Here is a 13,112-nt window from a genome sequence, read left to right on the forward strand (position 1 = left end):
CAGGTGGACTCCTGACCCGGCTGAGCCGGGTGGACCCTCATTCTCAGGAGTGTGGAATGAGCGCAGCCTCCGCTGGCGCTTGAGAGAGAAGTATAGGAAAGCTGGGGCTGGCACAGCAGTATTGGGACAGGCGTGTGTACGAGAGGGCTGCTGACTGGAAGAAAACAGGCCGGCACGTAGAGAGAAGCAGAACAAGAAGCCACGTGGCCCCAGAGAAACCAACGGGATAAGCTCAATGCTGATGGTCCATTCTTGGCCCCAATATCTTGAGTCTTCTTGGTGGCTGTGCCCTTCGTTTCTTTGAGTAGCTGCTGTCCCTACCCAGTAAATCCCTCCTTGTTGCTTAACATCTTTGGATGCAGTTTCTATTTCTTGTCACCAAAAAATCCCTGAAATGTATCAATTAAGATTACATAGCAATTAAATTATACAGAGGTTAAGATATTTTATAGCTTAAGCTAAAACATAAAATGCATTAAATTGTATGTATCCTATGCTTGTCATTCTGAGAAAAAAAGGAATGTATATATGAACACTAGCTGGAAGGAAAACATAAAAATATCTCTGGTGGTTTTAGGGGTCATTATTTTCCTATATTTTTTCAAATTTCCACAAAATTGCTTTCATAATTCTTGAAAGAAACTGTTGGGCAATCAAAAAAATATTTAATATTTGATCTACAAAGCCCCTCCTAAATGATTTCCAAAATAACAGGCAGCATAGTTGATAAATAATTGTCTATTATACAGTTATCCTGGGGTTGACACAAACAAGTGTGTTCCTAAAACGTTGGAGGAAAATGGCCACTTGAGATCTCATCCATGTCAGTTCTTCCATATTTTTATGAAAGGAAAACACACATACTGGATTCACATGTTTGTTAATTTCAGACTTTTTTTCACATCAGTTTTTCCCAGGCAGGGCCCTCCTCTACTCTGGACACAGCCCCAGAGTTCCCAGAGAGCTCAAACGCTTGATCATGTAACCTAGAAAAGTGTTCACCCCGAATTCACCAAGAACCTGCGAGACTTCAGACACAATTCCTGAACCCTGCCCCAGTCTGACCACCCAACTCTGGACAGCAGCTTTACCTTCCTGTGCTGATCAGCCTAACCCAGCTCTCAGCATAGCTCTGGCCATTAACCGTCTCAGGTCCCACAACCCCCATAACTGGACCAACTCATGCTGCTGCAGAACGTTAGTACTGCCAGGGACTGGGGTCAGCTGGTCCCACCCATTCATTTTACAGAGGAGAGCACTGCGGCCCAAAGAGGGGAAGACTGCTTCAGAGCATCACACACATTTGCTTTGAGTGCCAAGGGCTTTCAGTCCTTCCAGCTAATCTAGAATTAACTCTTTGAGATGACCGAGGGAGGGAAGCTAGAGGCTTTGCAATGAGCATGGCTTCACAGGTGTCCTCTGGTCTCCCTTGAACACTGTTCAAGGAGGGATCATATCTGGAGCTACTTCCTCCCCGTCCCTGAGATGTCACAGACACCTGTCCAGGAAAGCCTGCAGAGGTCCTTACCTCCAGAGGGCGCTCCAGCGACTCTCCTAAGGAATTTAACCCACTCCTCCATCTCCGCCTGGGAGCTGGCCATGAGGACATAGGAGTCCTGTCCCGCACGACTCTGGTCCCATGAAGCTGGAGGAAGAAGTAACACTAATGAAGGTCTTAAAGTGGTAAGGGGCTGGAGCAAGGGAAGGTGAAGGGAAGCCGAACCTGAATTGCTTCCTTGGTTCAGTTAAACAACCAGTCAAACAACACAAAAGCATTGTCTACTTATCCTCAGTGGAAGTGAATATCTATGCCCCCTTATGGTTTTTGCCGAAGCTCTAAATCTATAGAAAAACCACGGACCACCGTGGTTTACAATTGGGATGACTTGGGCTGAGATCTGCTCCCATGGAGGACAGAAGCCATTTCCTACCAAAAAGGAAGAGGAAGTTCAAGGGCCAGTGTCAGTATTAGAGAAGACAGGATCAGCCCATACAAGTTTGAGACTTCAGTCCATCATGGCGATCACAGATACTTTCCTAAGCCACCCCTGAGCTGTGGCGTGGGAAAGGGAACCACAACTCAGGAGGGAGGGACAATGAGCACATGTGTGCCTTTCTCAGAAAACTGGTGCTTCCTGTTCAGGATTACTGCTCTCCTGCCTGCACAAGACATTGCAAATGATAGGTTCTCAATACATAGTTGATGGGCAAATGAAGTTTGTTGGGACTTCTTTACCATTTTCACTTTAAACCCAAGATTACAGATAGACGTGTGTAGTGTCTCCTGGGCTGGTGTTACCAAATGGACAAAAGGGTGGAGGAAATGACAAGGGGACAGAGGAGATTGAGAGAAAGGATGAGAGAAAGTGACAAAAAGAGAAAAATAGGGAGAGAGAAGAGAGGGAGAAAGAGAGCACCAAGCATGGGTCTTAGAAAGGACGAGAAATTAATAGCAAACTCTTTCAAATACAGGATACTATTAAATTTCAAAGTGTCTTTATAGACATCAACCAATTCTTCTCACAATGTCAGGGCATTTCCCTCAAAAAGAGCCTGTTCTAACACCCAGGTCGTGCCCAAACCTGTATTTTCTTGCAGGACAACAAAAGACTTTCAAATTCCCTTTGGTTCTGGTCCCTTGAACTTATCTTAATATCGCTGAGCCTCACCTTCTTTTACACTTTGGGATGAGCTGATTCTGAATCCATCTTATCATTGGGTCACTAGCTCTTCTGGCCAGAAAGGTCAGTCCATGGAAGCCCTGGCCAGTCAGGAACATCCTGAGAGCTGGGTATTTCCAGAAGTGAAATGGGAAGTAAAAAGTGCTCAGGGCAGAACTAAAGAATCCCATAGGAGTCGCAATATCTCTTTACATGGAATAGGGCTCTAGTATCATTTCCACTCTACAGATAATGGAACTGAAGCCCAGAAAGGCAAAGGGACCTGCCCATTGATACCAAGTAAGTTACCGCCAAACTCAGGGCAAGGCCACTGGTCGTACTCCCAGTAGTTTCCACTAGCCCATACTGCTTTAAATTTGACCTTGGCCAAAATGTATCTGGCATCCTCCCCCACCATGCCTATACTTCAGTGTACCGTGTTATTAAGAACATGCCTTTTCAGTTTACCCTGATTCCTGGGAAATCCTTTAGTTCCATCATGGCAACTCCATTGAGAAACATCCAGCTCTCCGGATGTTCCTGAATGGCCCGGGCTTCCATGGACTGACGCTTCTCGTCAGAGGAGCTGATGAGCTGCTGACAAGATGAATTCAAAATCAGGTCATCCCAAAGGGTAAAGATGATGAGGCTCAGTGATATTAAGATAGGTTCAAGAAACCAGAACCAAAAGGAATTTGAAAATCTTTTGTTGCCCTACCGAAAAAAAAAAAAAAAATTGTTGCCCTAATGTTTGGGCCCTTGGGGTGCTAGGACAGGCTGTCTTGGAGGGAAACTGCCTGACTAATACAAAGCCCATGAATAGCAACTCTGCCCTCAGGCACATACTTTCTCTGACTTAAACAGTCTATTCAACATGGGTCACCTATTGGGCTGTTTCCCTTATCAGAAAGGAACCTCCTTCTTTTCTTCCGCTGCCTAAGGAACTCCTATCCATTCTCTAAAACCTCGCTCAAATGTCATCTTCTCTAAGGACCCTTTCTTAACATCTCTTCCTCCCACTCTAAATTGAGTGAGGAGTCCTATTCTAAATCCCTTAACATCCTATCCTTACCTCTATCACAGAAGTAGCTAAGTTATCCTGAACATTGGTTTCCTTATCATTAAAACTGAGGTAATTGCTTAATATGTCCAAAACTGAAGCCCTGATCTTCCACCCAAAACTTGCTACCTGCAGAAATCTCAGCAAATCCATCTTTCCCATTGTTTAGGTGAGAACCTTGACTTTTCTTTCCAATCCATCAGCAAATGAAGTCCTCTCTACCTTCAAACTGTGTCCATAAATTGAATGTTTCTCACTCCCTTCATTGTTGATGATCTCTCACTCGGATTACTGCATCGCCTCTTCACGGGTCTCCCTGCTCTGCCCTTGCTCCTTTATATTCTCAACTCAAAAGTGTTTTCAAACATAAGTCAGATCATGTTACTTCTTTGTTCAAAACCTCCCAATGGCTTCCCATCATTCTAGCATAAAAACTAAACTTTTTCAATTGCCTACAAGTGCCCATAAAATCTGTGCCCACCCCAACCAAATCTCTTACTTTTCCCCCTGTCATCACTCCTCTGTAACCACAGTGGCCTCCTTGATATTTCCTGAACAGGTGAAGTAGGCTCAGAGACTCAGAGACTTTGCTTTTCCCCTTCCTGGAATATTCCTCCTCCAGATGTACATGCGGCTCACTCCTTCAGATCTTTGCTCAAAGGTCACCTTCTCACGATGCCTACTCTGCCCCCTCTATTTAAAATGACAAAGCAACCATGGCCATCCCCACCTCAACCAGTGCTTTCTCTCTTTCTTTGCTTTAATTTTTTCCACAGTACTTATCCCAACATAAAAACTATACAATTTCCCCATTTACTTGGTTTGTTTTCAGTCTCCCCAGCATTAGACTGTAACCTGCATGCAGGCTGTTTTGTTCTTTGCTGAATTCCCAGTTCCTAAAATAGCACCCAGCTCACAGTAGGTGCTCAGTAAATTTGTTGTGACCTCTCATAAGGCAGTATGAGAATTAAATGCAACATATGCCACAGAAGGACTAACCCCCCATCTCCGATGACTCCCTTTGGGTGAGAGGAGAACAGAGAGTTATTCTGCTGGAAGTAAGTAGGGAGGAGGAAGCTCATCCTACATTTTTGCCTGCCCCAAATAAAGAAAAACATAGCATAACTACAATGAAAGTCTTCTCTGTGGCCTTTGTGCAACTAACACTGGAGATCATGGAGAGAGGGCCCTGATTAGGATGGCCGTTTTTAAGCTAGCATTGGCCCCTGAGAACGAGAACCATCTTGCACAGAAGGCTGACCAAAAAAGGAACTGAAAATTCTCTACATCATAACACAAAGGGTGTCTCACTTTAGGTTGAGTAGAGCCTTGGGAATGGTGGTGCCTTCAAGAAAATGGTTCCTACCTTACCGTTGCTTTAGAGTTGTTGTTTGTCCTTGTGTGTGTGTGTGTGTGTGTGTGTGTGTGTGTGCGCGCAACTGTCCAAGAATTCCCTCAGCAGCCAGCAGACCGCTGCAAGTACGAGTGATAATGAGATAACAAACCTTCATCCGCCCCAGCACAGCAATCTTCAAGGGCCCCGGACTTTCAGTGCAAAGCCCACAGTGAATTTGCAGCTGGAGCTCTCAATAGGGTTCCCTCAGACTGAAAATTCAGGCTTTGGGACGTGTCTTACCATGTATGGTTGCGCCCCATGAACTGTGCTGGGAAAGGGGTCCTAAGACTAGAAGAAACCTTGTGGGCAAGTGGTGGGGTCCTCCCAGCGAAAGGAAGCTCTCTCTCTTGAGCAGGAGAGAGGTGGAGAGACTTTCAGATAAAAAAGCAAAGGAGTGCCCACAAAGGCGGCCACCTGGGTAGAGCTGAACTTTAAAACAAAGTTTTCCTTTGTTTTCTATAAATAGTCATAGCCAGTTTTATAATTAGTTTCTACATTATAATTTCCTGTAGTTATCCCCAAAATATCAAACCCTTACATGGCACTAACTATACATGAGGCAGGGTAGCAAGTGTGTCATATATATTTCTTTATTTAACCCTCACTGTCATCATCATCGTCCTCATTTCACGGGGAGAAATTAAGTAACTTGATCACAGTTACGCAAAGCGTAAGTGGCAGGGTCAGGATTCGGCCCCGGGCAGGCTGGATCCAGACCGGGCACGCATAACCTCTCTGCTATGCTGCCTTCTCCAGTAAGTTTCTCACACACATAGCTGCCTTGCGTGAGTCATAAGGATGGAGTTAGGGAAAGGGGCACTCAGGGTACCTGTGGCCTCCCCTGCTGTGTCAGCATGGCAGCGGCAGCCTGGCTGCACAGCCGGACCAGCAGTCCTGGGGTGTCGGGCAGGGCTGGGGCTGGTAAAGGAGCAAGAGACAAGGAGAAGCAGCCTCAGCGTGAGAGCCTCGCACAGACGCAAACTCCCCGGAGACAGAGCCAGACAAACTCCCCTTGCTCCAAGTGCGTTAGAGGAAGGTAACTCTTGACGGGGAAGAGGCACCCTCCAGTGTGCTGCTCGCATGCGCAAGAGGCGACTTACAGCAACCGACACGTGCTAAGTGCTCAGTAAATTGGAGCTGTCATTTCTCATTGGGTCACCCCGAACCATATGAGACTGTTGACTTTCCACCATTTTCGAGCTACCAAAATGGCAATTTCACATGGTTCCATTTATATTTTCACTGTTAATTTTAATGCCCCACTTACCTTCAAAACTGAGCTCCTTTTAGTGAGCAGGGAAGGTACACTTTCCAGATAAATGTCCCCAGTGCCTAGTGGAATACCTGGCACTAAGCCTGCACTCATGAAGGGCTTATGGAGTTGAACCAAATGTACACCCACTTAGTTCACTTGATGCTGGTTAATGAACTAGGATAGGCTCATCAACTATATGCAGAACTACTATGCATGCTTACTAGGTTGGTTGGTTAGCTGATCGACAGACTCACTGAATTTAGCTTTGAATTCTAGGATCCAGAAGTAAGATGGGAATGTAATACACCTCTGTCCCACCCTTTGTCACCTACCTGGAATGACTTCAAAGACAAACTTCCCTGCTTCTTCTGGGTTTGTGGCGATCTCCTTGATTGTACTTCCTGGTAGATACATGCAACCCTGAAAGAGCAAAAGTCAGGCCTTTAAGATAAGCAGCAATTCTGTCATCTGTGAACTAAAATGAAGTTGGAGGACAGATAGGATAATGATGGATGGGGCAGGGCATGGCAAGGAACATGGAAAGCTGGCATCTCAGTTTTGAATGGGGCTCTTCTGCTATTCAGGCCTCAGTCAAATTAAGTGGTAGCCATCTGAGAGCAGGCTAGGTGCCTAGAGAGAACAGGACAAGGTCCTGAGAGGAGAATGAGCTGAGAGGGGGCCATCACCAACACTTGCCTCTTCCCACTTTTCCAAGGAGGTGATTTCCTGGCCAAACCAGACACCTGATTTTTGTGACAGCAATGCTGAGACTGGGTGGAACATACTACCTGCCGGGCTGCCAGAGGGGGCATTGAGGACTGAACCACAGGTAGCCAAGGAAATGGGGTACTTAGTCGCAGTAAGAGCTACTGAGCAGCACATTGCAGGTGTCTGCCCATTTGCTAAGCACCTTGAACATATTTTCATTTAGTCCTTCCAGCAACCCTCCACGCAAGGTACCACTACACACATTTACAAGTGAGGAAACTGGGCCTCAGAAGGACTCTGTCATTTGCCCAATGTCACAGAGCCAATAAGTGGCAGAATGGTAATTCATCTCAGAAGTGGGTTCAAAACCTGTGCTTGTCACCACCACAGCTGAGGTGGCGAGGACCCGTCAGCTTAACGTGCCCTGGAAGTAGGGAGGAGGATCATGGATCCATGGTGCAGAGTGAGGGTACAGGAGGATGTGGGACCTCTTATACACGAATATGTTATCAGAAAAACAAGTCACTTCCACCATGTGTGTGCACAGCGCTTTACCATTTGTGGTGCACTGTCGCATGCAGTATCTCATCAGATCCCCACAACGGCTCCATATCAAGAGCATGAGAAGGTCTGCCACTTCTACTTTGCAGATGAGAAAACCTACACTTTGAAAGTCTAAGTGACTGCACAAAGGAACATGGTCAATGAGTACTAGGGTTCGTTACTCATAATTTACATCCCACTGGCTGTTGGAGGTAGTTTCTCTGATTCTGAGCTGAGTCAACAGATGTGTCTTTATTCTAGAACACAACATGGGTGGAGAGGATTGGCAGCAGAGAGGCTACAAAGGCAAGAATCTTAAGGAACTTTCAGATCAGCTCAGGAGCCTGAAAGAATAAATGTTTCTTGAGGATCTAGAAATAAAAATGTCTAAGACTGAGAACAGTGTAGGAGAAAAAGAAGAAGACAAGGAGGAGGAAGAAGAAGAAGAAAGGGGAGGAAGCGGAAGAGGAGAAGAAAGGGGAAGAGAAGAAGGAAGGTGAGGAGGAGGAGGCGGGGGAGGGCGAAGAAGGAAAAGAACAAGAAAAAAGATGTCTATAAAAGGGAATTCTGTATTTTATCACCTAAAAATAATCTCCACCTACATAGTCCTCGCCGTCTTTAAATAACATCAACGGCCTCAAAAATCACGGCCCTGAGATTGTGTTGCTGGGCTGCTTTGCATGAGTTATGGCACCAGAATAAAAGGCCAGGTTATCTTTACACCAGAGGGAGTACTGCCTGGCAGGAAGAAAAAGAAAGTGTAATTTCACAGGTACCTACCTGCCTCTCCTAAGTACCTCTCTAAACTATTATTTGATACTCCAAATCATTTCATCTGAAAATAGTAAAAATAAAATACAAATATATAAATATCATTTATTGAGCAGTTACTAGGTGCCAGGCTCTGTGCAAAATGCCCTGAATATACTATTACATCCAACCTTCATAAGAACACTACGGGGGATGGACTGTTATCTTTCCCATTGTAGAGATGAGGAAGTAAGGCTCAGAGAGGTTAATTAGCTGGTCCAAGATCACAAAGCTAATTAATAGGAAAGCTATGATTCAACCTCGGTCAGTGGGATTCCAGAATTACAAGTAAGGCTTTACTTACAAGTCCCACTTACTTGCCGGAAGAAGTAATGATTGGAGTTAAACTTAATCACACCAAGGCTGAAATGACAAATTGCAAGCTGTTTCCTCATATTGAGCACGAGAGCCCAACGTCTTAAGTGAATAGAGGAGAGTGCAGGAGAAGAAGAGTGGGAAGTGGGAAAAGAAACATTGGTGGGGGTGGGGTGGGAACACTGATGGGGAAGGAGGAATTGTCCCAGACAGGGAAGGGCCCAAGTTGCCCATGGCCACTTTCACCTAATTCACAAGTTGATTAAGGTGGACTCTGAACAAAGATGGAAGGAGGGGGAGGTTTATGCTAGAGGCCACAAGTCCTACAGGAGTGAAACAGGGGAGAGACTATGGCGTGGTGGGCTACAGCATGCTTATATTAGCTCACGAGAACTAACTGTTAACATTTTCAGGAACTCTGTGAGCCGGCGGTTAAACGTAGCCATTATTAAACGTTAAATTACGTAAATGTACAAAGAAATATTTTATACTAAAAATAAAGGTAATAATACTCAGAATTCAGCACTTCCTAATTGTCTAGTATATTTTACTATTATTTCTAGTCCTGTGGTTATTTACATCTAATCTATCTGTGTGGTGGAAATACTGTAACTGTGCTACTGCACATCCCTTCTCAACTCTGCATTCAGCGATGGCAGGTCGGCCGCTTCAATCAGCCACATGGGGAGGATTTACACTACGAAACTGGCAAATGCATTCAAATCAGCTCCCCCACCAAAGAATCATTTATTAAACTTTTACCAACACACCACTGATAGACAACTGCCTGTGGTGACTTCACAGAAAGCAAGAGATGAGACAATGGGACCACCAAGCTAGGATTGTCTAAAACCATTATGGTAGCAGAGACTTGAGGGCAATTTGTTGAGATTCTGTTTTAAACAACTTCCCCAACAAAGAACCCTTTGGAATGAGTTATATAAAGCTAGGTCACAGACTTACAGAGCATTATGTTGTTAGAGCCAGACAGATCTTTCTGAGAACTTACAGCAAAAAATGCACAGACTCTCCACTACCGAGCCCCAAGGTTCCCAGAAAGCACATACACCCACGTCCATCATATAGGCTTCCATAATTTAGTTAATCATTCTCCTTTGTTGGACATTAGGTCCAGTGTTTCTCATTATAAATAGCACTGTATATATCTTATTATTTCTTGTGGATAGCTTCTCAAAACTAGAATGACTGGATGTAAGGCTATGCCTTTTTTTGGCTCTTAGAAATCTGGCTACATGACTTTCTAGAAAGGTTGCACCAACTTACACACACATCATCAGCATACGTTGGGGCCTTTTTCATCTGATTGCACCAAGATTATCAGGGCGTTTCTGTTTTTTGGGTTTTTTAGGGATAGGATGTGTGTGTTCTTTTTAAATTTATATTTTAGTTACAGAAAAATTAGAGAGTAAACAAAAAAGGGGAAATTAAAAATTGTGTGTAACTCCAGTAGTCAGAGATAACCACTGTTAACACCTCTGTGTATTTCTTTCCCAGCCTTTCTCCATACATATAGATTCATGATTTTTTTCCCTCAACAATGGGATTAGTATATACACCATCCTCTGTTCTAGACTGCCCTTTTCAAAACAATAATATTATGGATATCTTTCCATTTCAAAAAGTATTAATTTAGGGCGTCAACAGCTGAATTGCATTCTATTGTATAGATATATAAAAGTTCCCCACTATAACTTAGCCCCTTCCACTGGTCATTGTTTTCTCCTCATTCTTATAAACAACACTGTAGTGAAACCTGTAAAAGTAAATTTAATTATCTACATCAGTCTTAAGCATCCACTTAGGTTAAATTCCTAGAATTAGAAACGCAGGGTCAAAGAGTTTGCATTTTTTTAAAGGCATATATCACCCTCTGGAAAGGTTGTATAGATTTTCATTTCCACCAGCTGTGCATGATAATTCCTGTTCCCTAGTCTTTACCAACACTGAAATTCCTAGAAAGTCTTTGCTAATTTGATAAGGGGACAGTGGTATCTCATTAGCTTGCATTGCATGTTTTTAATTATTACTGAGATTGAACTTTTCTATATATGCTTATCAGCCATTACCTTTCTTTGGTAAATTGTCCATTTCTGTCGTTTGCCCATTTTTCTATTGAGCTGTTTGAACTTTTCTTATAGATTTTAAAGAATACTTTAAATATTAATAATATTTATTTACTATATGCCTATATATAATTTTTTCCTGTCTATTATTTGCCTGCTTTATTATGTTGGTTTTTGAAGTATAGACATTTTTATTATGCAATTACATTAGTCTTTCCCTTGTGTTGTCTTTATTGTTATGCTTAAAAAACACCTGCCTCCCAAAGATTATGCAGATAACTTCATTTTTCCTAGGATTTTTACTAACTCATTTTTTACATTTAGTCTTGAATCCATCCAGAATCACAAATGATATGAAACATAGCATGGAAATATATCCTTACTTTTTCCCAAGAATTTAGCTCGTGTCTGTAACTTTCGTTTCATTTCTAGATATTTGCAATGTCTAGGAATCCCAAAACAATGTTAAAAGATAGCATAATAAAAGTACTTTACCTTGATTAGGTTTTTTTATCTTAACGAAATATTTATGGATATATGAAAAGTCTACAGTGATATCCACTTAATTCTTGTTTGTAATAATAATATAGAAACCTCCTCCCAAATTTTCAACTGATTTCCAGCAGGAAATTAATTAAATATATTATAGAATGTCCATACAATAGATTATTTTGCCACCATTAAGCATTACATTGTAGAAGAACATTTAATAATAAGGGATAATATTCACGACATATTATTAGTTTTTTAAAGAATACGATTATACTAATTTTGCATTTAGAATAGAAGAGTTTCTAAATGTACATAGAAAAAACTGGAAGAAGCAAGGATTTAGGTGGCTATTTCTTGCTGATCGGATAATTTTTGTTTTCTATTTTGTGCTTTTCTGCATCTTCCAAATTTCCTACCATGCATACATATAGCTTTTGTAATCAAAATATACTTATACCTATAAAGTAAAATATTTTTTCTAAGAAATTATCATTTTGTTCCTAAAAGCTTTTTTAAAAACTTCTTATATCTGAAATGAGTATTTTTGGCTTCTATCAAATACCTTTTTCAGCCATCCATTTAGGGGTTGTGTGGTTTTTCTCATTTGACTTATTGATCTCGACCTATTGATCTGATGTATTATATTAATAGATTTCCTAAAAAATAAACCCTGCTTGTCATCCTAGAAAAAGCTTTACCTAATTCTCCCAGGCTAAAGTAATCCTGAGAGGACTTTGAGTTTCCTCCTCCAGAAGGAAGGGAGAGAAGCTAGGACCTTCGATAATTTATTTTACCCTTTGACATCAGTTTATGCTCACACAAAACAGTTTTTTACACATGCTTCATGTCGTTTGATCCTGTGACAAACGCAGGCCAGGTATGACTGTCTCATTTTTATAAAAGAAGAAAGAGGAGTCCAGAAAAAATTAAATAGTTACATAGCCAGACAGTAGTAGAGCGGGGAACAGAACACAAGCGTGAACATAACGCACCTCTCACCCTCTCCCCCTCTCGGAAGTAAACCCCACCAAGCTGTCCTTTCCACGATTCGCTAAGGCCAATGCCTTATTGCATCCCCCTCACTCTCTGCAGTTGGGAAGAGTTCCTGCACTGGCTATTAAAGCGCAGTCACTGCCGTCTTAGCCTGTAATTGCTTGGCTCTGAGATGGTCTGGGTTGCTCATAAAGTGAAGGAAGTCTGGTTACCACGCACAGGACACTGGGCAAGAACTCAGTCTGTGCTGGGGTCTCTGGCCCTTCTCCAGCCTCTGCAGGGACAGGCACTCACAGTCCTCAAGTGGCAGGCCTGGTTAACCACGGGCTGCTGATGCGTCCCAGATCCTCAAGCCTGCCCTTAAAGGAACTGTCTTCTTCCAAAATGACCATTTCATTTCTTTACATACTGCTATCCACTCCCATATCCTCGCTTTTCTTGGGGCTTTTTTCTGGCTCCAGAAGGTTCTAGAGTCTGTCTATCCTAATGAGTTCCTTCTGGCCAAGCCCACTCTTCCACTTCCGCAGACATGAGCCCTAGATAGGGTGACTAGTCATCCTGGTTGCCCTGAAACATGCAGTCTACACCTGGGCTAATCCTTAATAGCACCCTCTTTCACTCTCAAGCACCACGACGGCCACAAGGAATCAACGAGGCAGGAAAAAGAAACACAGGCCCAACATTTAGGGTCAAAGCCCTCTCTAGCCCCATGCACTCCATCAGGAAATCCTGTTTGCTGTACTTCCAAAGTATATCAGGAATCAGATCATTTTCCTCCAGCCCCCAATTCCCACTG

At 43.0% G+C, this 13,112-nt stretch overlaps 1 protein-coding gene across 3 annotated transcripts in view; it reads right to left on the minus strand.

Moving 5' to 3' along the window:
• Positions 1-13,112, minus strand: part of ARHGAP25 (Rho GTPase activating protein 25) — an 87,758-nt gene that overhangs the window by 33,350 nt on the left and 41,296 nt on the right. For all 3 annotated transcript variants that reach the window (XM_058551053.1, XM_058551050.1, XM_058551051.1), the window contains 2 exons: positions 6,704-6,791; positions 1,529-1,645 (listed from right to left, as the gene is read on the minus strand). In XM_058551053.1, the coding sequence (XP_058407036.1) occupies positions 1,529-1,645; positions 6,704-6,791 (205 nt within the window). The remainder of the gene's footprint in view (positions 1-1,528; positions 1,646-6,703; positions 6,792-13,112) is intronic.

Source organism: Diceros bicornis, chromosome 12 (genome assembly GCF_020826845.1).
Source record: "Diceros bicornis minor isolate mBicDic1 chromosome 12, mDicBic1.mat.cur, whole genome shotgun sequence".
Lineage (NCBI taxonomy): Eukaryota > Metazoa > Chordata > Mammalia > Perissodactyla > Rhinocerotidae > Diceros > Diceros bicornis.